The 23,852-nt window shown below is 39.4% G+C and overlaps 2 protein-coding genes across 2 annotated transcripts in view; both read left to right on the top strand.

Annotated features, from left to right (window-relative positions):
• Window positions 1-4,485, top strand: part of LOC122779627 (F-BAR and double SH3 domains protein 2-like) — a 40,945-nt gene extending 36,460 nt beyond the window's left edge. Inside the window, exon 20 of the mRNA XM_044042152.1 lies at window positions 1,783-4,485. Within this exon, the coding sequence (XP_043898087.1) occupies window positions 1,783-1,866 (84 nt within the window). The 3' untranslated portion in view covers window positions 1,867-4,485. The remainder of the gene's footprint in view (window positions 1-1,782) is intronic.
• A 695-nt stretch (window positions 4,486-5,180) lies between these two features.
• rsf1b.1 (remodeling and spacing factor 1b, tandem duplicate 1) lies at window positions 5,181-23,518 on the top strand. The gene is given in 17 exon segments (XM_044041659.1): window positions 5,181-5,349; window positions 8,133-8,224; window positions 9,075-9,167; window positions 9,378-9,583; window positions 9,702-9,847; window positions 10,554-12,158; window positions 12,161-13,605; window positions 14,157-14,444; window positions 15,637-15,741; window positions 15,828-15,907; window positions 16,045-16,099; window positions 16,199-16,311; window positions 16,899-16,966; window positions 17,564-17,777; window positions 17,862-18,076; window positions 18,479-18,652; window positions 19,345-23,518. Coding segments are annotated over 17 exon segments (5,679 nt in total). The 5' UTR covers window positions 5,181-5,195; the 3' UTR covers window positions 19,971-23,518.
• Window positions 23,519-23,852: the final 334 nt, after the last annotated feature.

Below are 23,852 nucleotides of genomic sequence, written 5' to 3'. Positions count from 1 at the left end.
CAGGGTGAACTTAAGGGCGTATTTGTAAACATTGACAGTCCTAGTTCTTCATATTTTTGCTTATTTTATTATGACTGTAATGTTATGTGAAAGTATTATAAGCAAAACGTTTTTGTTTTGAAAAATGTAAAGGCTGCAATAATACAGCACAAACATAAATAAATGCAGAATAAAACTTTTAGTGTGCAAATGCCTTTAGACAAAAAGTTTACACACAATATTCCTAAATCTTTGGACATTGTCGTCTTTTTTTTATGACCAAAACACCACAGAGAAGTCCCGTTGTTTGATTAAGACTGCGGCTAAATGATGGTTTTAATCTAAGCAGTGAATCCAGATGTGAGGGATACATTTACAGTGAAGTCTGGGAAAATGAGTCATGGTAAACATGAGGAAATCCAGTGCAGTCCAGGTTTTTAACAACACCACCGGAGTCTGAGATCATCAGGTTGAGGAGGATCCATCGAAAACATCTGCTCAACATTTCCTGACCATTTATCAAATACATGGTTCAGTCTGGATTAAAGCTGTGAAACAGTCCACTGCTTTGTTTTTACTTTCCTGGTGTAGAAGAAGTTCAATGTCATTGTAATACTCAGTGCATTTCAGTTGTAGTTAAGTCATTTTCCTACAGAGAAAGTAGTTTTTTTTTCCAACAAGGCACATTGAAAACTTGTGTAACAACCACTAATTGTATATTCTGAGTAGAAACATAATAATATAATAACATTTAAATCAATGTGTTAACCCTTAGAACACATTACTATGTTAAAACGTAGAGACAGAGGCTACAAGAATGACTCATTTAGAGTCTTATATCCTTTTCTTCTGATTTCATTTCATTTTCACCAACTATATAAACAAACCTGGGCAAAAAGTACTAAAAAAAATTTAATTTGTGAAAATTGGAAATATACGTCACAGTTCAAAGTTCACTTAAACAGAAGTAAAACAAAAACAGTCTACTTTGTGACTTCTGCACAATTATTGCTACTCCCGTTCAAACAAATCTGCAATATATAATTCATCATAACATAAAAGCCTGAAGATATGACCTATAAACACACACGCCCCCAGGATGTCCATATAAGGAGGTGTGTATTATTCTCACAGCAGTTAGCCCAGAGTGTATGAGTACTAAGGGTTAAAATAAATGAATTAATAAGCATAAACTAAGACAAAATAAATGACATGCATGTGTATATATAGCAGAACTCTGCCTTAATGAGGATTGTGTTAATCAAAAGATTTTCCTCTTTCTCATCCATCTGTACTCCATACATTACACCTGCATGTGACTTAAGTTTCTAACTGTAGGACAAACGTGTAACACATAAACCCACGCCGATGAAAACAGAACGTTAAGGAATTCTTGAACATTTAAGGGAGAGACGTAGTGCGTACATACATAGTCTAACTTTTCTTTTTTCCTCTTGTGTTGTAAAATAAAAAGATCTAGAAAATTGTTATTATGACTCTTATGTTGCCAGTAAGGTTTGACTGGTTTGTTGAGGAGTGGGTTGCCGTTGGTGACGGTTAACACTGAGATTTATGTGCAGTTTAAGCGCGCCTTCTTTATTTTTTTTAACGGCGGAAACCATCCTGAGCTGCTAGCTAGTCCAGATTAAGAGAAAATAAGAATCCATAGTGAAGCACTTTTTTGACTTAAGTTTCTAACTGTAGGACAAACGTGTAACACATAAACCCACGCCGATGAAAACAGAACACGAGACATTTTCAGCTGTAAGCGAAACTGACCTGTGAATTCATGGATGTGTCCAGGTGCGCGCTGCTCCTCCGCCCCCGAAGCAGCATCCTCGTGGGCAGGTGAAGCGGAGAGAGGAGGTGGAGATCACGCTGGTGTGACCACGTCACCCTGGTGGTGGCAGCAGCAGCGGTGGCAGAGACTTCTCCTCAAACCAGCTGGTATTTGGCGCCTCTAAACACACTCCTAAAGGAAACTTAAAAGAGGAAACTTAAACCCCCCTGAAGACACGTCCACTCTGTCCTCAGAGGGTCAGTGAGCTGTGGAGGACGACTGTGTCTTTATCCTCCTCTCAGTGTTTCTCATGTCTCAGACTCCCTTTCCCAACATTTGTCTCATATTTGAAAATAGACAGAAAACGATGAGGTGAAGATGACTTTTTCTCCAGGTTCTCTGGCGTCCTCCCACAGTCCAAAAACATGCAGATTTGTCTCTACGTGTGTCCCTGTGATGGACTGATGGACCTGTCTGGGCTGTGACCCAGCCTTTTCACCCCAATGTCAGCTGGAATTGGCACCAGCGCCTCCTCATGTGGAGGATAAAGCGGGAGAAGATGATTGAGTGAGTGAGCTCATTGCCCTGCGATGCAGACGTGAATCGATGAACAACTGATTTATTGCAAATAGACTGTGGTGAAATGTTCCACACAGTTTATTTACTCAACCGTCAAGACATAAACACCTTCTTTTTTCTTGCAATGTTAAAGAAAAAAGGGGAATGAAAGGGGAATATTTAATTAGTTGATCAACAATACGAAAGAAAATCCCGCTTCAGTAACCTTTAATACATGGAATTCATGAATTCCAATACAAGCAGTCTGTGTGCTGAGATAAGCTGAGCTAATTCTTGCCTGCTTCCAGTTTTAACTTAGCTACATTTTAGACTCTTTCCATTTCTGTTTTTTAAAGGTTTTCTTTGCAGTGTAGTTAGCTTTTGCTGGAGTTACAGTAACTGTATGCAAAGTAGTTGTAGTGGAACGACCAATAGGGGGCGCCCTCTCTTTCTTTGAAGACTGTAAACACACCAAGTGCCCTGTTCCCACCTACTGAACCTTTAATACATGTCCTAATGAATTTCAGTACAGACTAAAGGTTCCCCCTGTTTCCAGTCTGTATGCTAAAATAAGATAAGCTAATTCCCTCTTGCCTTTACTTTTAATATGTTTACCAGACAAACACAAAAGGCATCAATCTTCTAATTCTGTGCAAGAAAGGAAATCATTTATTTAAAAAAAAGAAATGCTTGCATTTGAATTAGCATATTATTGATAATAATCTCTATAATAGAGATTAACAAACCGAAAGCATAGCAAAGGTATAGTTGAGCCCAGTAATCCATGACTCGCGGGGTTTCCGTAAACCTGGCGTTGACCTGCCCACAGTTTTCCACAGTTTTGTCCACAATTCTCGTACTTCTATGCAACCGAGTTTAGAGTTATTTGGCAAGATGTCGCATTTTTGTCGTGAACATGCAGCTTCAACGCAAAACCAAAAGTCCCGCCGTCTCCACTCCACTCGATTAAGAACGCCAGCGCCGGGCGAGGCTGGTCCTCGCCACGAAAAACACACACAGCGCAACTGCACCGTGCAGTTACGTATTACGTAAACAAGGGAAAAGTGGCAATTTTACTTAAGTGATAGTTTGAATCTCCTAGAAAAAATTTAAAGTTTAAATCCTTTGCATTTATAATGGTTCTTTTTTTTTTCTTCTTCTTGTAGTCGTTAAGGAAGTTAAGGAATTCTTGAACATTTAAGGGAGAGACGTAGTGCGTACGTACATAGTCTAACTTTTCTTTTTTCCTCTTGTGTTGTAAAATAAAAAGATCTAGAAAATTGTTATTATGACTCTTATGTTGCCAGTAAGGTTTGACTGGTTTGTTGAGGAGTGGGTTGCCGTTGGCGACGGTTAACACTGAGATTTATGTGCAGTTTAAGCGCGCCTTCTTTATTTTTTTTAACGGCGGAAACCATCCTGAGCTGCTAGCTAGTCCAGATTAAGAGAAAATAAGAATCCATAGTGAAGCACTTTTTTGACGTCTTCTTATTCCTTTTCAGTATTGTGGATGCTACGTTTGTTTTGTTCGGCATTTCTTGTTTGACGTTTTTTGTTTACCAGCTATATTGGTATGAATATTTTCCTTTTATCGGCTCTTGCGTTATTTAGCCTTAAATAAATAGCCATTGTAGTGTCTTTTGATTTTTTTTTTTTAATATTAATAGTTTACAGAGAGCTTGGAGATGGATATCTGTACAAATAATAGCACAGCTTTTTTGTTTTTGTTTGTTTTTTCTGTTTTTTTTAAATTTAGAATTAGATTAAAAAAATAATAATAATTAAAAAAAAACTTTTAAAGCCGTAGTCGGATTCGATCAGAGGAAAAGAGATATCTGTCGGCCATGTCGCTGTGTTCTCGTTGATCTCCTTGAGATCTGAATGACATCAAACTTATTTTTGAAGTTTGCATTTACCCTGTTGTATTAACAAAAAAAATTATATTACAAAACAGATCTCTTTTTTTCCCAACAGAGACTTTTATTTTTTTTGTTTTTTGTTAACTTGCTACTGGTCCTGATTCCACGTTAAGTCTGAATCTGAAATTCAGTTCCCTTGTTTTACAGTGTCAGCTGTCGAGTTTCATATTTACACACCAGTGGATGTTCAATTGTATTTATTGTGTACAAATAAATGTGAAATAAAGATAGATAACATGACAGAAACAAGACTGTGTTTTTATTATTTCAACTGTGTGTCGACAATCGTGTTTCATAAACCTCAAAAGGATTTCTTTGTTATTTGGAGCAAAGAAACCACATTAAAGAAGCTGAGAAATCAGATAACTTGTTTTAATTATATATTTTTTAAAAACTAGTAGTTGACAATTGATTATTAATTGTTGCAGCTCCAAAATGCCCTCAACATTCATGCTAATTATGAAATAAAAGTTGGAGGATCCTGAATGTTTGTGTTAATAAAGTAAAAAGTAATTTTTGTTGATAATTAAACATATTTAAAATATATATATGTATATATATATACATATATATATGCGTAGTTCACCAGAAAATGCAGTTGGTACTTGGATGAGAGGTGACCCACTTCAGTTGCCTAAAACAAACTCGAAAAAGTGATGGAATAAGATTTGGACAGAAAATTAATAAGTTACGGTTTTTAGAATCACAATCCTCTTAAATATTGATCTAAAACAAAGATTAAGACCTGGAAAAATACCTAAATGTACATCATACAGCTAGATTTTAAACATATAATGAATAGTTTAATTTTTGCTTAATGTTAATAATTTATATTAAGTTAAGGTTAAATTTGGGGGAGTATTCCAAAATGTTCCATCTTTTCTTGTCCGATGTTTTATTTTGTCATACCGGAAGCAGTCGTGTTGATTCCGGCAAGCTTGACAACTGGTGTGGAAAAGATGGCTGCTTCGGCGGCAACGGCGAGTTCTTCCCCCGGTTTGTGTCCGAATTACGCCGTTATTTGCTCCTTCCTCGAACGATACGGACCGCTACTGGACCTACCGGAGCTCAGCTTCCCCCAGCTGGAGAGATATCTGCAGGACACGTCCTCAGGTAGGAGACAAAAATCCTCCCGCCGCGTTAATGATCACAGCATTGTGCTAACAGGGGGACGCTAGCTAGCCGTGTGTTATTGTGTGCTTTTCTGTGCTTCTTCTCCACTTAAATGTGACTTCACTGCGTCTCAGAGCTGCTCTTCTACCTGGAAACCCAGTCTGTGTGTTTTGTAACGGTTTTCCGAGCGTGGAGACGAAGCAACAGTCGAGGTTTTCTCTCACTTTGAAGCTTTTGAATCGGGGCTTAATTTTTTCCCCAAAGCTGCTGCCTTTATTTGTGAACGCTACTCGCAACACAACACAGGACGCAAATAATGTGCGCCCCGAAAACAGTGTCCGCGAGGCAACAAAGGTGGCGATACATCACGCAACTCGTCGTGGGTTGTGATCGTGAATCGATAAATGTGTCGTTGTGTGTGGCGGGCGCGAAACTGTGGACTTTATTTACACTTAAAATATTTTTGTGATGTAGTGGTTTGCTTAGCTCCCGTGAAGCCGCCGGCAACAAGGATGGTATCCTATCAAAGCTTTTCAAAATAAAACATCTTAACACTCCTAACACCATACATTTGGTGAAATAATGTATTTGATTAGCGTTCTTCGTTAAAAAAAGGTTTGTGTGATTATATGTCACATACACGTGTTTTAAAAAAAATGCATTAAAGTCATTCATAAGCTACACATTTGGCGTCTTGTAGGTTTATGTCAAACCGAAGTAGATCGACTTCCGTTTGAGCTGCTAATTGTGATGGACTTGACTAATTTATGAAATCAGATGCTTTGCTCCACGCATGCGTCAAGTGTAAAATCCGTCACCTCACATTTGACGTCTGATCCCTTTAAATCAACTGTCTGAGAGATGAAGCTGCTTCATTTGGTCACTGTTGTCCATACCTGACAAATCCAGTATGTGGTGTGGTTCAGTAACACTGTTTTTACTGTTTTAATGTCTCTCCTATTTCTATTTTATAAATAAAATTAAATGTCATATAGTAGGGCTGGGGGTATCACAGGGTACCTCATGATGCTATTCACGATACATGGCCCACAATACCAGTAATATCACGATACGACGATTCTGTGATGATCAATGCATTGCAGGATGATCATACATCACTATCTTTCTAACTCAAAAGATAACAAAACGACTGTGAAAAGTTAAAAGTGCAGAATTTCTTTATTTATTCACAACATAGAGAAGCGCAATAATTTGTGAATTTTGACCCATCCCTATTATATTTTGAGTTCTACTGTAGGATGATGAATAGGTTAAACAAGGTGATTGAACTGTTTTCAATAATCTGAAACAATGTTTACAATATTGTGATTATCTTTGACAGAAATTGCTATTGTGATAAGATTCCCAATTGGCACCTCTTATCATGTTGCATATAAACTGTATTGTTAATGTAAAATGCATCAAAATCTTAAAGCACTGACTGCAGAATTTCTTCATAACACTGTTCAGACACTCATTCCAACTTGCTGTGATTCAATTCAGTTATTGCACTTGATTATATTGCAATGTTCATTATATTGCAATTAATTGGGCAGCTCCATGAATAATGTATTTTTTAGGTAGACCTGATCGGATGTCTTAGATGCAAAATAAAAGCTGCATACATAGTTGTTTTAAGTGTATTTTAGTTTTCCTTTGTTTTAACAAAGTAAATTGGGTTTTGTGATCTTTGTTTGTTTTGTTTGTAATTTTGCACGTTCTCTGTAAGTGTACAGATAAGAACAGTATGAAGAGAAACTCTCTCCTGTTTACAATTAGAATCTAAAAACAACTAGTTAAAAGCATATTTTTACATTTATCGCAATATTATTGTGAATTGCAATTATTTTGGTCAAGATAATTGTTGTAGAAAATGTTCATATTGTCCCATTCCTAATCCTGTATTGGTCTTTTAATTTCCACTTCATTAATCGAATCCAGATTTGACGAGTATGTGTAGTGCACTTTTTTTGTCATTGGACCTGGTCTAATGTGGTCTGGATGGAAACGGCAGAATCACAACAATAGTTTTGTGCTTTTTGTTCCTTGTGATGCTTGAGCCTTTTCTCTATGAATGGAAGCCACATTTAATGAGTCAATTTTCTTTTCTTAATGGCCAAAAAAAGATTAGGTTTGACTTTCTTGATCCCACACTGGGGAAATTCACTTGCAACACCTCCTTCTTTCATTGTTTGAATATAAAAGTGGATTTAATCAGTATTTAGACTTGTGAATTTGGCATCATTAAACAATAATAAATAGGGGTAAAATGGAGAATTTCTAACCTGATCCTTTAACTTACCTGTCACTATACCTCTACCATCTTTTTTTTTGCTTCAGTTAATAGTTTGGCTTTTCAGTAATATTATTTTCAGTGAAAGAGAACAAAATATATAAAAATAATAGTGGTCTCTTTTGGTTTATATTTTGTATATATCGTGTGTTCCAATTGATGTTATGTAATGGCTTGCCAGAAATGCAATTGTATATATCCCCCCCCACACTTTTCATCTGGAACTTGGTCGACTTAGAGTTGACGGCTCTCGCTGTTCCAACTCCTGACGTAAATGGAACTCATCAGTATTGTTTTGTGAATTTGTCTCAGCTGGCTGTTTAAAATATAGGATAAACATGAGATTACGATTTAATCATCAAAGAAATAAACACAGCTTTGGATTCAATAATGATATTTGTGTTTCCAGAAAAATGCTTGACGTATGCCTGAAGTTCTGTACGAGTCTTTGTTGTGTTTTAGACACTTAACATCTTTTGTCTTTCCTCAGTGCCGAAGCTGCTTGTCGATCTTCACGTCAAGCTGCTGAGGAAGATTGGCAAGTCTGTGTCAGCAGACAGATGGGAGAAATATCTAGTCAGGGTGAGAGGCTAAATGATTATTACACAAATGTCACTGAACAATTGAGGATTTAGACCAAACCAAAACAAGGAGGGCCACAGAGCTGATCGTAACTGAGTGTAACTAATATGAGTTGCTTTTATGAAAAATATTGATTTAGTGCTGCTTTTAGTCAAACAAAACATCACTCAGACCACGATGGGAATTTGTAGAGCACCTTTCACGCAAGAGATGCACCTCAAAGTGTTTTACGTCACAATAAAAAAAACACTGAAACGGCACAATAAAAGATAATAAAGCCACAGAAAATTGAATACGTAAAATAAAATACAAAATCAATGAACTAGAATGTGATATTAAAGAAAAACGTGCAATATATAAAACAACATTAAAACAAGTGAAATGCTCAGATAAAGAGGAAAGTTTTAAGCTTTCTTTTGAAGATATCCAGCGAGTTGGCTTCCTGTATAATTATGGGTACTTTGTTCCATATTTTGGGGGGCGTGACACCCTGACAGCAATCACAGTTTAGCTGAAATTATTACTAAATGAATCATCAACTGTTTTTATAATCAGTTAATCTGCTTGATTTAAAAAACAAACAAAAAAACAGACAAGTTGTCTAAAGTTTTTAGCGTCTTCAATGTGGATATATTCTGGCTACTTTGCTCTATATTTGTCTCTATATTTGTTTGGGAACAAGCAAGATGTTGCAAACATCATCATACAAGGATCGATCATTTAATGTACGATTTATTGAGGAAACTGTGAGAAAAGTCGTTTGTGGTTAGGATTTGTTAACGAAGTGTTGAGTTTGGGTTTATTCATGTTGACAAAGCAGAATGAAATAACTTTTTCCTCAAATAAATAGGTGTGCCAAGACTTCAACACAACATGGGCCTGGGAACTGGAAGAAAAGGGATACATGGCCTTGACGATGGAGAGCAAGGCGGGGATACTTAAAGTAAGCATTGTGTTGTTTTGTTTTGACAGTGACAGTCTGGTTTGTTCTCTCACTGCCAGGGCTGTAACTTAAAAAAAAAACAAAAAACATTTTTGAACAAATCTATAAAGAAATCTCTTTAAAAAAACAAGTAGAAAAACAAACATGAATCAGTCCTTGATGCACTTCTGTTCCTCTACAGTAATCAGTACAACTGTTTCTCCTCTGCAGTATTTATGCGAGTGTCAGTTTGACGATAACATCAAGTTTAAAACTGCCATCAATGAGGAAGATCCCGACAAAATGCGCCTGCAGCCGATCGGCCGGGACAAAGACGGACAGATGTACTGGTTTCAGCTAGACCAAGACAACAACGTCCGCGTGTACATCGAGGAGCAGGACGACCTGGACGGCTCATCGTGGAAGTGCATCGTCAGGTAAAACAGACAAAGCTGGTTTCTATTGGTGGGGGAATTGCTGCAGGCAGCGTTATATTAAATATAAATGCTAATGTTTTGATGTTTACTCATCCAAAGCCTCTTTCTCTCTCTGCAGAGACCGAAACGACCTGGCTGAGGTTGTCGCTCTGCTGAAGACTCAGATCGACCCTGAGCTGCTGAAAAAGGATGAGCTGCTGAAAAAGGACGAGCTTAAAAAGGAAACTAATCCCGACAGTGAGGATGACGAGGAGAAAACAGAAGGTGGGGAAAAAATAAATACTTTTTTTAATTGTTTGTTTACAGTTTTCACTTTTCTTAGCCTTTAGTTCAGGATAAGAAAAGTCAACCCAAACCCTTCTACCTAGATTTTTGCTGTTTTACTTTTATGTTTTTATTGATTTTATATTTTATACCTTGTTGCTGTTCCTTTATCTCTGTAAAGCACTTTGGGCAACCTCGTTCAACTAAACGTTTAGGGATTCATAGGAACTGAATTTAAGAGCAATCTGTTAATCTTGTTTATTGTTTTCTGGATCTATGGATTAGTTTGAGAAAATCCATTAAATATCCAGTTTTAATGATTTCTTTGTTATGTGAAGCAACTAACTAGAAAATATTCACTTTTAACAAGCTGAGAAATCAGAGAACTTGTTTGAATGATTAAAAAAAATACTAAACCATGCTTAATATGACGCAATGGATCAAGAAAAGTGCCTTAGTCTTTACGACTGCCAAATTTTTATGACATTAACACAATTGGGAACTGTCTAGGGAAACGAAACAGCCATTTTATTTTATATTGCAATTGAAAATAAGAGAGAATGTAAGGAGCTAATGGTCTGAAACAGTGCACTGGGAGTTTTTTATACTGGATTTAATCGTAATGTAACCTAGCTTGTAAAAATCTTCTTCCATGTTAGTTTTCAGTGCTAAATTAATCTTCTTTTTTTTCATGTTTATGCTACAGGTGAAGTTAAAAAGACTGACAACACATCAGATGAAGAAAAAGACCCTAACAAGGCTTCCTGCCCGGTGTCACCAGAGACAGAGAACAACGAGAAAGTACCACAGAAAGAAAGCGTGAAAACGGAAAGCTCCGAGGCCAAATCGTCGATGAACGGCGTCATCGAAAGCAAAGGCGAAGTCGAGCTCTGTTCGGGAAACATTGATACAAAAGCTCAGAACATCAAAGAAGAGCCGATGGACGTGTCGGAAACCAAAACAGGCACAGAAACGAGCGGACTCCCCCCTGAAACAACAACGTCTTTGTCAGTAAAGGCAGAAAAGGGAGAGGAGGGGAAGAGGAACAGCGCTGAGGAGATCCAGCAGGCTCTGAAGAACGACCAGCAGGCCAAAATCCCCTTGAAGAAAAGAGGAATGAAGTTTAGTGAAGACTTTGAAAAAAACAGTGGTAGTACGGTGCAAAATCTGTCCGTGTCTCAGGTCAAGGAAGCTCCTAAAGCTGCCGCGACTCCAGAGCAGGCGAAGAAAGTAAACGATCATATTAATGGTGAAATTGAGCCAGTGTCGGAGAACGATCTGCAGAGTCATTTGAGCGAGTCGCTGAACGACGCCGACAAAGCGCAAACGACCGGAGCGGCCGCAGTGAAATCCACAGAGGTGAGAGAAAATGACTTGGCGTCTTTAGACAAGCTGTGTGAAAAAGATGAACCCGACATTGCTCATTCTGGAAAGATCACAGAAGAGGTCACGGTACGCCAAGGAAACGTTGAAAATCTAGTCGCGAAGGCAGAAAAGGAAAACACAGCAGAGACAGAAAAGAAAGAAACACACGAGTCTCCACCTCCACTGAAAGCAGAATTACCACCTGCACCTAAAGACGTCAATAAAGCACCGGAGAGGTCTTCTAATCAGGAACAGTCAGAAAAAGCAAAAGAGAGCTCGTCTGATACACAGGAGTCTTCTAACGAAAAGACAACCACATCAAAGGAAACTGATAAAACTTTAACAACCCATGAGTCAGAGAAGCTAATTTTAAATCTTGAAGTCACATCCAAAGAGGCAGAATCAAAAGATTCTGAGGAAAAACCAGCCCCTGCAGACAGGGACACATCAGAGACGAGTCCAGCTAAGGAAACCAAGACATTAAAGAGGACGGAAAACGACTCGGACGTGAAGCAAACAGTAGTTTGCGATAATGATGCTAAAGAAAAGGCAACATCTGAAGTTAATGAAGCAAAATCAGATGATTCAGCAGCAAAAGAAACGCCGGTGGTCATTAAAGCAACAGAGACACAGTCTGCTGGCGGCGAGCTATCAAAGAAACCTGATAACTCTGAAAACACAGAATCACAGTCCATCATTAAAAAGACAGAAATGGTAAAAGACGGTGACGGTACAAAGGCTCAAGAAATCACACAAAGTTCTTCTGACAGTAAAAAGGCAGACAAACCAACAGATGACAAGAAATCAGAGGAAACCTCCAACTTTACACAGAGAGCGGAGACTCCTGTTGTCAAAGCGGTAGATAAATCAGAATCCTGTAAACCAACAGAGAAGAGCGACGACATAAAAGACATGGAGGTGACTCCGAAAAAGCCGATGAGGCCTTGGTAAAGCCTGAGAAGATGGAGACATCAGAGAAGATGGCGACGTCGGAGAAGACATCAGAGAAGAAGGCGACGTCGGAGAAGACATCAGAGAAGAAGATGGAGACGTCAGAGAAGACATCAGAGAAGATGGAGACGCCAGATAAGAAGGCGACGTCGGAGAAGACATCAGAGAAGAAGATGGAGACGTCGGAGAAGGCATCAGAGAAGAAGGCGACGTCGGAGAAGACATCCGAGAAGATGATGGAGACGTCGGAAAAGACATCAGAGAAGATGGAGACATCGATGGAGACGTCAGAGAAGATGGAGACGTCAGAGAAGATGGAGACGTCACAGAAGACGTTGGAGACGTCACAGAAGACGCTGGAGACGTCACAGAAGACGGAGGCGTCAAAGAAGACCGAGACGTCACAGAAGACGGAGATGTCACAAAAGACTGGGACGTCACAGAAGACGGAGACACCTGAGAAGATGGAAAAGTCTGAAGATTTGAAGAAAACCATCAACTGCAAAGACAGTACGATGCATAATGCCAAGATCTGCGACTCCACGTCTGTGCCCATGGAAGTTGACGTGGAGGTCGTTAAACAGGACCTGACAAAGCCACAAGAGGACGCCAAGACTGAGGAAAAGACCTCTGAGGAGAAAGATAAACCTTCCAGTCCAGCTGAGAAGACCGAAGTCTCGGAAGAAACTCACAACAAAGCCAAGAAAGAAGAAAAGAAATCTGTCGAAACGCCAAAACAAATCGTGACAGATCAGCCAACATCGGAAAGTAAAATGGATTCCGAAAAGGGAAGCGAAAAAGAGGCAGAAGGTGAGAAATCACCTTGTCAAGACAAAGGAAGCAAAGAGGATTCTACAAAAGATAAATTCTCAAAAACTGAAGAAACAAAGGAGAAACTGAGTAAACAATCAACAAAAGCCGAAAAATCCAGTGAAGGAAAGGCTAGTAAAGACGCTGACGCCAAATCCTCTACTGAACCTGAAAAACACAGCAAAGAACCCACAACTGATAAACGCACCGATGAGGAGAGTAAAAGCAAGAGCAAGGAAGACGAGTCGGCCTCAAAGAAAGAGGTGGCAAACGGCAATGAAACTCCAGCCCACGTCCGGAAGGCGGGAGGTCGTCGAAGATTCAGACCGTTTGTTCACCGCAGGAAAGCCGAACTCCAGAGAGTAGAGAGACAAGGCGACTCAGAGTCTGACACGAACACGGGCATGTCGCTGCGACGATCGCCGAGGATCTCCAGACCCACGGCGAAGGCAGTCGAGATCAACGACAGGAAGGTAGAGAAATCTCAACCTGCGGAGAAAGAAGAAGAAGAGGAGGAGGATGACGACAAGGTGGAGAAAGACGAGGAAGAGGAGGAAGAAGAGGTGGTGAAGACAGTTCAAAGGAAACCAAGGGAGAAAAAGGTCGATCAGGAGGGTCAGCCCAAACCTAAGGTACGACTTCACTTTACATGCTTTTTTGCAACTTGTTATTTACCTCAGTCATAAAACTATCATTTATGTTTGAATGCCATTTTATTAGGTACATCTTGCTTCAACTTGTGAATGTTGTTGATTTGTGATCTATGTTATTGACATCTATGTTATATGTGTTACTATTATTCTGCTCATTCACTTTTACATGAATGAGAGCCAAGAACACTAAAACCTCATTATTCAACACCACATTATTAACAATTATTCGAGCTATATTGCTCAATAATAGGTGCATGTGTGTATTTTAATCATTGATTAACCTGTCAATTAATAATCGATTCGTTGTTCGATCCAAAAAATTAGGACACTGTGAATCTGTTTGTATTTGTGTTTCCATACGCTGTAAGTCATAAAAGCTGCAAAGCTCTAATGTCAGACACTGAACTTGGCACCTGAATGCACCACAAATCAGTCAAAATATACCAAATTCTAATGAAAACCACATGAAATGTTCCATATTTTTAATAACATTGGTTACATTTCCGATTTCTGCTCTTTAATCCTTGAAGGGGAGGAAGAGACGGAGGGCTCGATGGTCCAACACTCGAACGCGCCGCAAAAAGAAAACCTCTGAAGATGAAGATGACAACAGTGACGGGGAGTCCAGCGAGGAGGAGGAGAGCGAGGAGGAGGAGGAGGATGACAGTGACGAGGACTACAAGGTGGAGCGGGGCCGGAAGAGGCGGAACCGGAACCGGGAGAGACGGAGCTCTGACTCCTCGACGTCCTCGGACGACGACCTACCTCCAAACGACGACCCCTGCAAACACTGTGGTCTTCCAAATCACCCCGAGCTGGTGAGTTTCACTCGATTTCTCACCAGTTTCACATTTTTGCTCCGTCACGTTGAATTATTTAGTTGGAAGATTTCAGAATGAAAATGCACCGTGGTTTAGAGGAAGGAGGAAATGGAAAGCAGGAGCTAAGATATGAAGCATGACCACATCAAAACTAACAGTTATATATATAATATATATATATATATATATATATGTGTGTATATATATATACATATACATATATATATACATACATACATATATACATACATGTGTACAGACATCAAGTATAATAAAGGGTTTATTCTATAGCACATTTAAAAACGGCTTAACAAGCACAATGCTGTACAAACAAAACAATTCACACAAACTGGAAAAACTTAAATTTGAAATGAATAAGTACTAAGCTAAACAATAAAACATTAAAGTTTAAGTAGAGTTATTTTCACAAACATAAGTAAATGTAATAAATCGTTTTTTTTCTTCAATGTTTCTGCAAATCCAGAGCAATACACATGGATTCTGGGCAACTAAAGTCCCCTGGTTTTTCTTTTCTTGCATATAAAAGAGCATTTTGAATTAGGCTTTACTTGCACATTAACAACTGCATAGCAACAGTCTTAGAAAATGGTCTAGAAATAAATATGATTGTTGAGGAAATATTAATGTTGTTGCACTATAGATTCCAGGGTTTATAAAACGTATAGAAAGAATGAATTGGAGAATGAAGACTGTGTGTTATTAACAGTGCACATATACAAAAATGCTCAAACACAACATGAGTATTTCACAGTTAAAAGTATTTTTACATTACATTACATTACATTACATTACATTACATGTCATTTAGCAGACGCTTTTATCCAAAGCGACTTACAAAAGTACATTTAAACATTTGGGTACAAATAAGAGCTAGAAGTAAGTAAGAGCTTCAAGTAGAACAAACTATGAAGTGCTAGTCATAAGTGCAATACAAGTTTGTTTGTTTTGTTTTTTGTTTTTTTTGTCGTCTTAGTCGAGGTAGAGTCGGAATTTCTAAGTTCTAAGTATTTCTAAGTTGGTTTTGTCACATCTGTTTTCATGTGAAGCACTTTGTGGTATTTGCATAGAAATTGTTGTCCAAATCAAAGCTTGTGTTAACTGCATATATTGGTTTAAACTGTAAATAAAGATGTAGATTAAACTACAGTCATGTTTCTGTGTCGTGTAGATCCTGCTGTGTGACTCGTGTGACAATGGTTACCACACAGCCTGTCTGCGTCCTCCTCTCATGATCATCCCAGACGGAGAATGGTTCTGTCCGCCCTGTCAACATGTACGTACAACGAAATAAGACGATACTTTTAAAATGAGAAAATTAACACGTTTTAACCTTTTTATTGCCTTCGTTCTCCTCTGTAGAAGCAGCTCTGTGACAAACTGGACGAGCAGCTGCAAAACCTCGACGCGGCTTTGAAGAAGAAGGAACGAGCGGAGAGGAGGTGAGACACCAGAGGATGCTTGCATTAAAGATGCCATGAGTTCAAAGAAACCACAATATATTCACATTCTAGAAGCGATTAACTGAGTCTTCAGTGATTAATCACTTAGTCTTCCTCATATGTGTTTTGTCTTGCAGGAAAGAGCGTCTTATTTATGTTGGAATAAGTCTGGAGAACATCATCACACCCTCGGTGAGTACAGACTGTGCTGCTGTAGAGTCTCCATAAGAAAAATATGAACTTAACCTGTCGACGTTTGCTCCGAAACTGACCGACGTGCTCTCTGCACAGGTGGAGGTGGAGGAAGAGAAGCCAGAAATCATTATCAAAGAGAAGAAAGAAGCAAAGAGAAGTAAGAGCTGGGGTCGGAGGTCAACGAGAGCAAAGAAAACCATCAGCTACAGGTTTGTGCTCACACAGAGAAATATCTATAAGTGCTGTTTATTTGTCTGATTGAAAAATATGTAAATTATATAAAAATGTAGAAAAGAAATGAGTAAAAAAAAAAGTAGCAATGCTTGACCAAATAACTGCTGAAGCATTTGGGAATGAGTTGTACATAACTGCCTCCTCCTGTAGGGGGCACCTGTATCCTCAGGGTTCCCACCCACATGATGATTTTTGTTTACAGAGACAGGGAGGGAGAAACGCACACAGATAAAATATAAAATAGAATAAAATAAAGCTAGAATATATGTGGATTTGGATTCATCATTTTCAACAGATCTTCTGTCGGTCTATTTTTGCTGGGAATCGCACACATCACACGTGATTAAGAACACAGTGTGAACCAGGCCATATGTTTGGAGTCTTGTGAAGTAAAGAGTCTGTGCAGGCTGGGCTCATTTTGTCGCGTCCCACTTTTGAAAAATAAAAATCACAAATTATAATGAAAGTTTAGCTCTGAGTTTACCTTTGCTGTAACAAATCAGATCAGAACTGCTTTGCGACAGTGTGATCCAGCCGCTCATCGACCGTGTTTCTCATGCAGATTTGATGAATTCGATGAGGCAATTGAGGAGGCCATAGAGGAGGACATCAAAGAAGCCGAGGGTGGAGGTAGGACTTTCCTACGATGCGATCGTACATGCGTCAAATCTCATTTATTATGTTTAAAATCACGTGTCGCTCCACTCACACAAGCCGTGTTTGCTTGAGAGATGGGAAGATGTAGAAGGAAAAAGGAAATAGCAATAGAAAATGTGCTTTGTTGTTGGAGAATTACGTGAGAACATGAAGACGAATGCTCCGAATTTAGCACATTTATTGTACATGTTTTATTCTGTTAAAAAACTTAAGTATGAAAAATGACTAGAAGCAGTCCAGTACAGTCCAACACCTGGAAAACTCAACGTGTCCTGACTACACTATCATTTTTGTTCATATTAATGAAAGGTTTGTTTTTTTCACAATCGATCAATCTGTCGATTATTTTCTCAATTAGTTTGTTCCATAAAATGCCAGAAAACGCTGATGTAGATGACGTTTTAATGATTTGGATAAAATCAAAGAGCTTGTTTTAATTGTTGAATAAAAAAAACAATTCTAACTTAGTAATTAACAGTTGCAGCGCTTTTGTAAAGCAAAATACACTGAAGGACATTCTTTAACTCTATTCGTTCGAGATGTGTGAGATTGTTTATTAATTGTGTCCAGGAGCAGGTCGAGGTAAAGACATGGCAAACATCACGGGTCACAGAGGAAAAGACATGGCCACCATCATTCAAGCAGAGGAGGGCAAAGAGAACGGTTGCCCGCCGCAAGTCAGCGCTGGACAGCGCAAGAAAAAACGCAGGCGACTCAATGACCTGGACAGCGACAGCACGGTGGACGAGGAGGAGAGCGAGGAGGAGTTTCGTCTCAGCGAAAGGTAAAGAAACAAAAAAAGCTCTGGTTTTGACTTTCTCTTTCACCCTGTGTTTCACTGTTTCCGTTTTTCCGTGTTCCGCTGCAGCTCAGAAGAAGAGTTTGTCGTATCCAACAACGAATCGGAGGTGGAGACGGAGGTCGAGTCCAACAACAGCGACCTAGGCAGCAGCGGCGGCAGGCGTCACAAGTCCTCGTGGAAACGGCAGCCAACGCGGCGAAGCTCCCGAAAGCGGCGGAGACCGAGAGGGTATTCAGACGACGAAGAGGACGAGTCTGATGAGGAAGATGAGGATGAAATAGGTATTTAAGTTATTTGTGTCACTAGAGTTGAAGTCAAGACCACCTAAACCGAGACCAAGTTGAGACCAAGACAAGACCAAGACCGAGGCAGTAAAAGTTGGACGTGGTCCCAGAGTCAAGTTATTGGTTGTACTCGAAGCAATACGATTTACAAAAAATCACAGTAATGATATTAACAAGTTAATCCAAAAATGCACAGGCAATTTATTGATATCCCCACAGTTGTGGTCTTGAAATAAAATCCCGAGTCCGCTTTGTCCGAGACCGAGACTAGACCGAGTAAAAATACAGTTGATTGACGAGACGAGGACGGATCTCGAGTACTACAATACGCCACAGTGTTTCTCTTTACATTCCTCACCCATTCTTCTTCTTCTTGTTTTTGTTTTCTTTTTCGTCCAGTGACAGAAGGCTCCAGCGAGTTCAGCGACAGTGACCTCGACATGAGTCGGCGGCGATCGCGGCGGAGTCACAAGCAGGCGGTGAACTACCATGAGACGTCGGAGTCTGATGGCTCTCAAACCAACCGGGCCAAAGTAAAACCCAGACGTCGCCAGGACAGTTCAGAAAGCGAAGGTCAGTCAGAAACATGCAGACTTCTGACCTTAGTACAAAAAAAGTTGAATTATTTTTATAACCATTAAAGCGTTTTTGAAGTGTGGTTGTATGAGATTCGGACACTCAGTTTGAGCTGCCTCATTTTGAGTGCCTCTCTGTTTGGCACACTCTTGTGGAAACGAGGAACAACTGATTGTAGCCACTTAACCAAAGACTCAACTCCTTAAGAAGACATTCACCACTTTTTCATGCAGTTCGTCAGCCTTTTCTGACCAGATTGGAAGATTTTTGTGTCGCTTTTAAACCACTCACTCCCTGCACCAAAGTCCATAGAGAAAAGACGCAATTTTACATCACAGCACCCAGGAGTTGTTGATCCATCGCTGTCTTTATTAATAAAGTAGACAGAATAGTCGGTTCTCTAACTTTTTACATGGGGAATGTCTTTGTAAAAATGACAATTCACAGTTTAACTTAACAAAAATTTGATCACATTGTAACATTTCTCCCATTTCCTCAATAACTGATATTTTGAATAAGAAAAACCAGCCATTTTCAAGAGATGTGACAGGTTTGATGAATGATTCTCACCTTTAATGCATGCTTTTTAATTCACACTAAGTAAATTTAAATTATTTGGAGACCCAAAATGAATCCCCTGTGACCCATGAGTAAATGTAATGATAACAAAACTGTTTTTCTTTTTCCAGCGAGTTTCTCCAGAGACTCCGAGGAGGAGCCAAGGGATCAGAGGGTGAAGAGGAGAGCCAACTCCTCGGAGGAAGACTCGCGGCAGCGCCACAGGCGCCTCGCACTGAAACGCAGGAGAGCATCTGAAGACGACGACTCGGACGATTCGTCGGGCGACTCCTCATCGGAGGACCGTCCCATCCGCAAACGGGTGAACCGCATCGACTCGGACGATGATGATGAGGAAGAGGAGGGGGAAGAAAAGGAAAAGGAGGATAAGGAGAAGGATCAGGAGGAGGACAAGGAGAAGAAGGAGCAGGAAGAGAAACCAAAGGAGAAGAAAGCAGAGGAGGAGTCAAAGGGAACAAATCCAGCGGACTGCAAAGCGTCGGAGCTTCCTCCCACTAAAGGACAGAACCAGATAAAAAACCTCGAGGACCGACCTGCTGCTGCCGCCGCCGCCGCCACTCCGGGCCCCGTCCCAAATCTGGAGCCGCCCAAAAACATCAGTGCAACACCAGCCGCTGTCACTGCAGCACCAAACGGTCTCGTTGGCCAGGAGATGGCAGCGCAGGAGGATGACGAAGACGACCTGTTAGGTGTCACAGACCTAGTGGACTATGTCTGCAATAACGAACAATTGTAAAAAAACAAAACAAAATGGTGTACTGTTTCATTTTTTTGTGGTATTGTATTTTTATATTGCTTAACTTTATTATTCCCGACTCCACCAACACGTCCCTGTCGTCCTTTTTACTCCCGTTACACCTGGAGCTTGAATCTCATGGATCTCCGCTTCAGTCAGAACTGGACCAGTGTCTCCAGTTTAAAGCTTTCCCTGTGGGATTGTTCAATAACCAGTGAGGGCACCTACGTTTATCATGTCTCATTCATTTCACCTGCAGAACCACCCTTGTCCCCAGCTCTACTGCCAAACTACCTTCTAACAACTGTCACTCATCTCGTCGTCTCCTCTCACTTCATCCTGTTTTTCTTTTTTTTTTTAAACAGCTGCATCCAAGATTTCTGTTATTCAACTCCGTTACCTGACACGTTGGGATAATTCACACTAAAACTGTGTTTTTACCGTGTAGAATATAACTGAAGATGTGGTGTTTAAGGAGCGGAATTTAAAAAAAAATCATTCCATCAAATACGCTTTTACTTTTTTCTCCCTCGAAAGTTTGACCTTTTTGTAAAATAACCTACTGGCTTTGTCACATTGTGAAAGGTCCATTGTGTAAGAATTAGTGACATCTCGTGGTGGGACTGCAGACTATAATAAACAGGAGTCTTCCGATCTTTCCCAGCACATCAGGGAACTACGGTGGCCTTCATGACATGTACCAATAAGGATGCTATTCTACTTTGTGTAGCTAGTTCTCATGTGCGAAACACACTGGCTGCTTCTGTAAGTATAGTACACCTTAATTTAAGGCTTTGAAAACCAAACTATTTTTTTATTTTAAAGCTACTATACATATATATATATATATATACTGGAAACATACTTATGCATAGTTTATTCAATATCGGCCAAAATAAACCCTCCTAAATTTTACACAGTGGACCTTTTAAGATGAGAAGATTGATACCACATACATGTGTAGCTATGTAATAGCTAGGTAGCTACTGCTAAGCTTAGGCTAGCTTATCTTAGAACAGAGAACCGACACAAGCTCAGATTATTAGCATCCGTGTTTTTCCCCCATGTCCCAAAGTAGTTTATTCAACGAGCTAATGTAAAAGTTAGCTCCCCAGTTAGCGTTAGCATTTGTTTATTTTCCACACTCTGGGAACTTAAATGTTGGAGCATGAGGATGTCACAGCTTTGCCAGTGTTTGGTAATTTTAGCATGAGTTATATTAATGTAGAATATTTGCACCCTGCATATTTTGTACCATTGTTTCTCAGTGTTGCAGCATCTTTAAAGCTCAAATATTAGCAAATATTACAAATAGTGTGTTGTTTTTTACACTAGCAGTTTTTGCAGTATAAATAGAAGAGAGAAAATGTGATGATAAATCTGCATTATGAGTTGTTGGTAGGTGACTGTAGCGTCATATTTATTGGTGTCAATCTTCTCATAACATGAAAGTTCCAAAAATGTCAAACTTTAGCTTTAAACCGTTTTTTGTGGCCTGTGTGAACGTTTTATTTTTATTTTGTCAGAAAGATAAATGGATGATGTTGAATCACACGTTTGATAAGCTAACGCTTCACACAACTCACTGATATTCGTGTGTGCGTAAATGGAGGACAAAAACATTATTCCTGGTTATTCTTTTATAGCATTTTTGTTTTGTTACCCAGCATATTTAAGTGACAAACATATATACATTCAACCCCTTGTGTCATATGAAGGTGTGAATGTATATTTGTGACCAACCATCCTCCCCTAGAACTTTTCTGTTCCACTGTAGTGTAGCTTTTGTATATTGTTATACATGTATGATAAGTATTCTAACTCGTGTGCGCCAACGTCCGCTCCAAACACAATCGGAAGTAAAACTCTCTCGTCCCTGCTCATCTCGACCTCTAGTCTAGTTCCCTCTCATTACATCCATGTTAACTTTTGTGACTGTTTTTAAAAAGTAATAATAATAATAACGTATTTTTTTGTATATCTTAACATTTATTTGTCGTCGTCTCTGTCTGAAATGTAAAGTGTCTTATTTCCTTTGTACATTGTCCTTCACGGAAGGTTGAAAAAAAAAACCACCTATTCTCATTTTTTTTATTTCATTAATCAAAAAATAACACTCACGCTCCGAAACAACCCTCTATTATATTCAGTTTTGTTTATTTTCCTCTTCTGATGTACAAAAGTCTGTATTTCTGTTCAAGCAACCTTTTTTTTTATTATTTGTTTTGTTTAAATCATTACTTTTGTCAGGAAAGCGTCGTTTGGACGGAGGGGAAAGAAAAGAAACACACCAATGACTACACTGACCTCTGCTGGAACCAGTCTGTGTGTATATCTGTAGTTTTTTCGGCTGTAATATATTTAGAGGCATTTTTTTAAATCATGGCAAAAAATACAGTATATTGGGCAATTCTTTGGGATTGCATGAGTTTCTAACAGTTTTCTTTTTGTAGGGAACTTATATTGGAACTTTTTTTTTCTTTTTTGTAACAAATCCAGAAAACGTTGGCATGTGTGTTTAATCTCCCGACCTGTCGCATTAGAGCCGAGGGACTCATGACGTAGACGCGTAGCTAAGCATGCACTGACTTTAACTAAAGGCATGTTACAGGAGCTCGGGGAGGGGGGAGACAGTTAAAAGTTATTGTAGAAAATCTGAATCTGATTTCAAGAGAGGGAGAATATGTAAAAATATAGTGTAAATTAATCTGAGCATGGTCTTCAGAGGATAAACCACTCTATTTATCACACAGTTTTGATACCGGCTAAACACAACTTCCAAGTAGGGATGACTGGGTGCGTTTTTTTTGCGTTTGATACTGATATCACATCCCTAGAATCTTCCCATACTGATAGCAGTCCGATACATTCTTTTTACATGACTTAAATCTGTTAAGGAAACTCATCTGTTCGAACTCACCACAAGCAATTTAAGAACATATGTTTTAACAGTTCTGCTTTATTTTCATTTTTACATTATGTTTTCCAATTTCCAATTTTGCACAGTATCAGACAGATACCACTACTTGGTATCGTATCAACTCATCCCTACTTCCAAGACGAAACCTACATGAGCTACCTGCAGCTCATACAAACGCCTCTATACACGATATTTAGCTTTTAGATTAGTCGGAACCGAATACATGTAGCTAACCCAAACCTACAGACATTAAAAAAAAGTGGCGTGTTCTAGTAGGCGGAGTCACAGCAGGGACGTGGAGCGACTCTGTGATATTCTTGACCGAGTAAAGGAGAATGTATTTTTGGAAAAAGAAAAAGTGTCCCGCGGTTATGAAATAACTGCTGGCGAGACGTGCACAGGAACGGAGAGCGGTGGCGAGAAAATGTCGGTGCCAATGACAGAAAATGTTAACAGAAAAGTTTCCTATTTACCTCATGATGAATCTGGGGGGAACGACACCCTGTCCGCTGTGTACAGACCTTTAGTCGACCGGTCGTTGGTGTTTTGTCTGCTCATTTTTGTTAACTTTACTGTTATTTCTTATGATCTTGTACATTTGTCATAATAAAATGGGTTTTAAGCCTCACGTCACTCTGTCTGTCTGTCTGTGTGAGGCTTTGAATCACACTGGTCATTCAGAGAGACAGAGTTGACAAATTCAATAATTTGTCAGTGCAAGAAAACCTTTATTTACTGTCAATAACATGTTTAATTACAGGTCAAGGTCAAGTTTTTCTTCTGTGGGGTTTAATGGTAGCTTGCACCCATGTTGTTGCATTACTGCCACGGTCTCATCTTTATCACAACCTTCAATCCTGACCCCGTTGTTGTTACATTTAAAAATGACCCTGTGCTTCAAGTTCACCATGACAACAGCTCCTGATATGTCCCTGTTAAATTTTCCGCAGAGTCTGTGTCAC

Source organism: Solea senegalensis, linkage group LG13 (genome assembly GCF_019176455.1).
Source record: "Solea senegalensis isolate Sse05_10M linkage group LG13, IFAPA_SoseM_1, whole genome shotgun sequence".
In the NCBI taxonomy this organism is placed as follows: Eukaryota; Metazoa; Chordata; class Actinopteri; order Pleuronectiformes; family Soleidae; genus Solea; species Solea senegalensis.
This window is presented reverse-complemented; position numbering and strand designations above follow the sequence as displayed.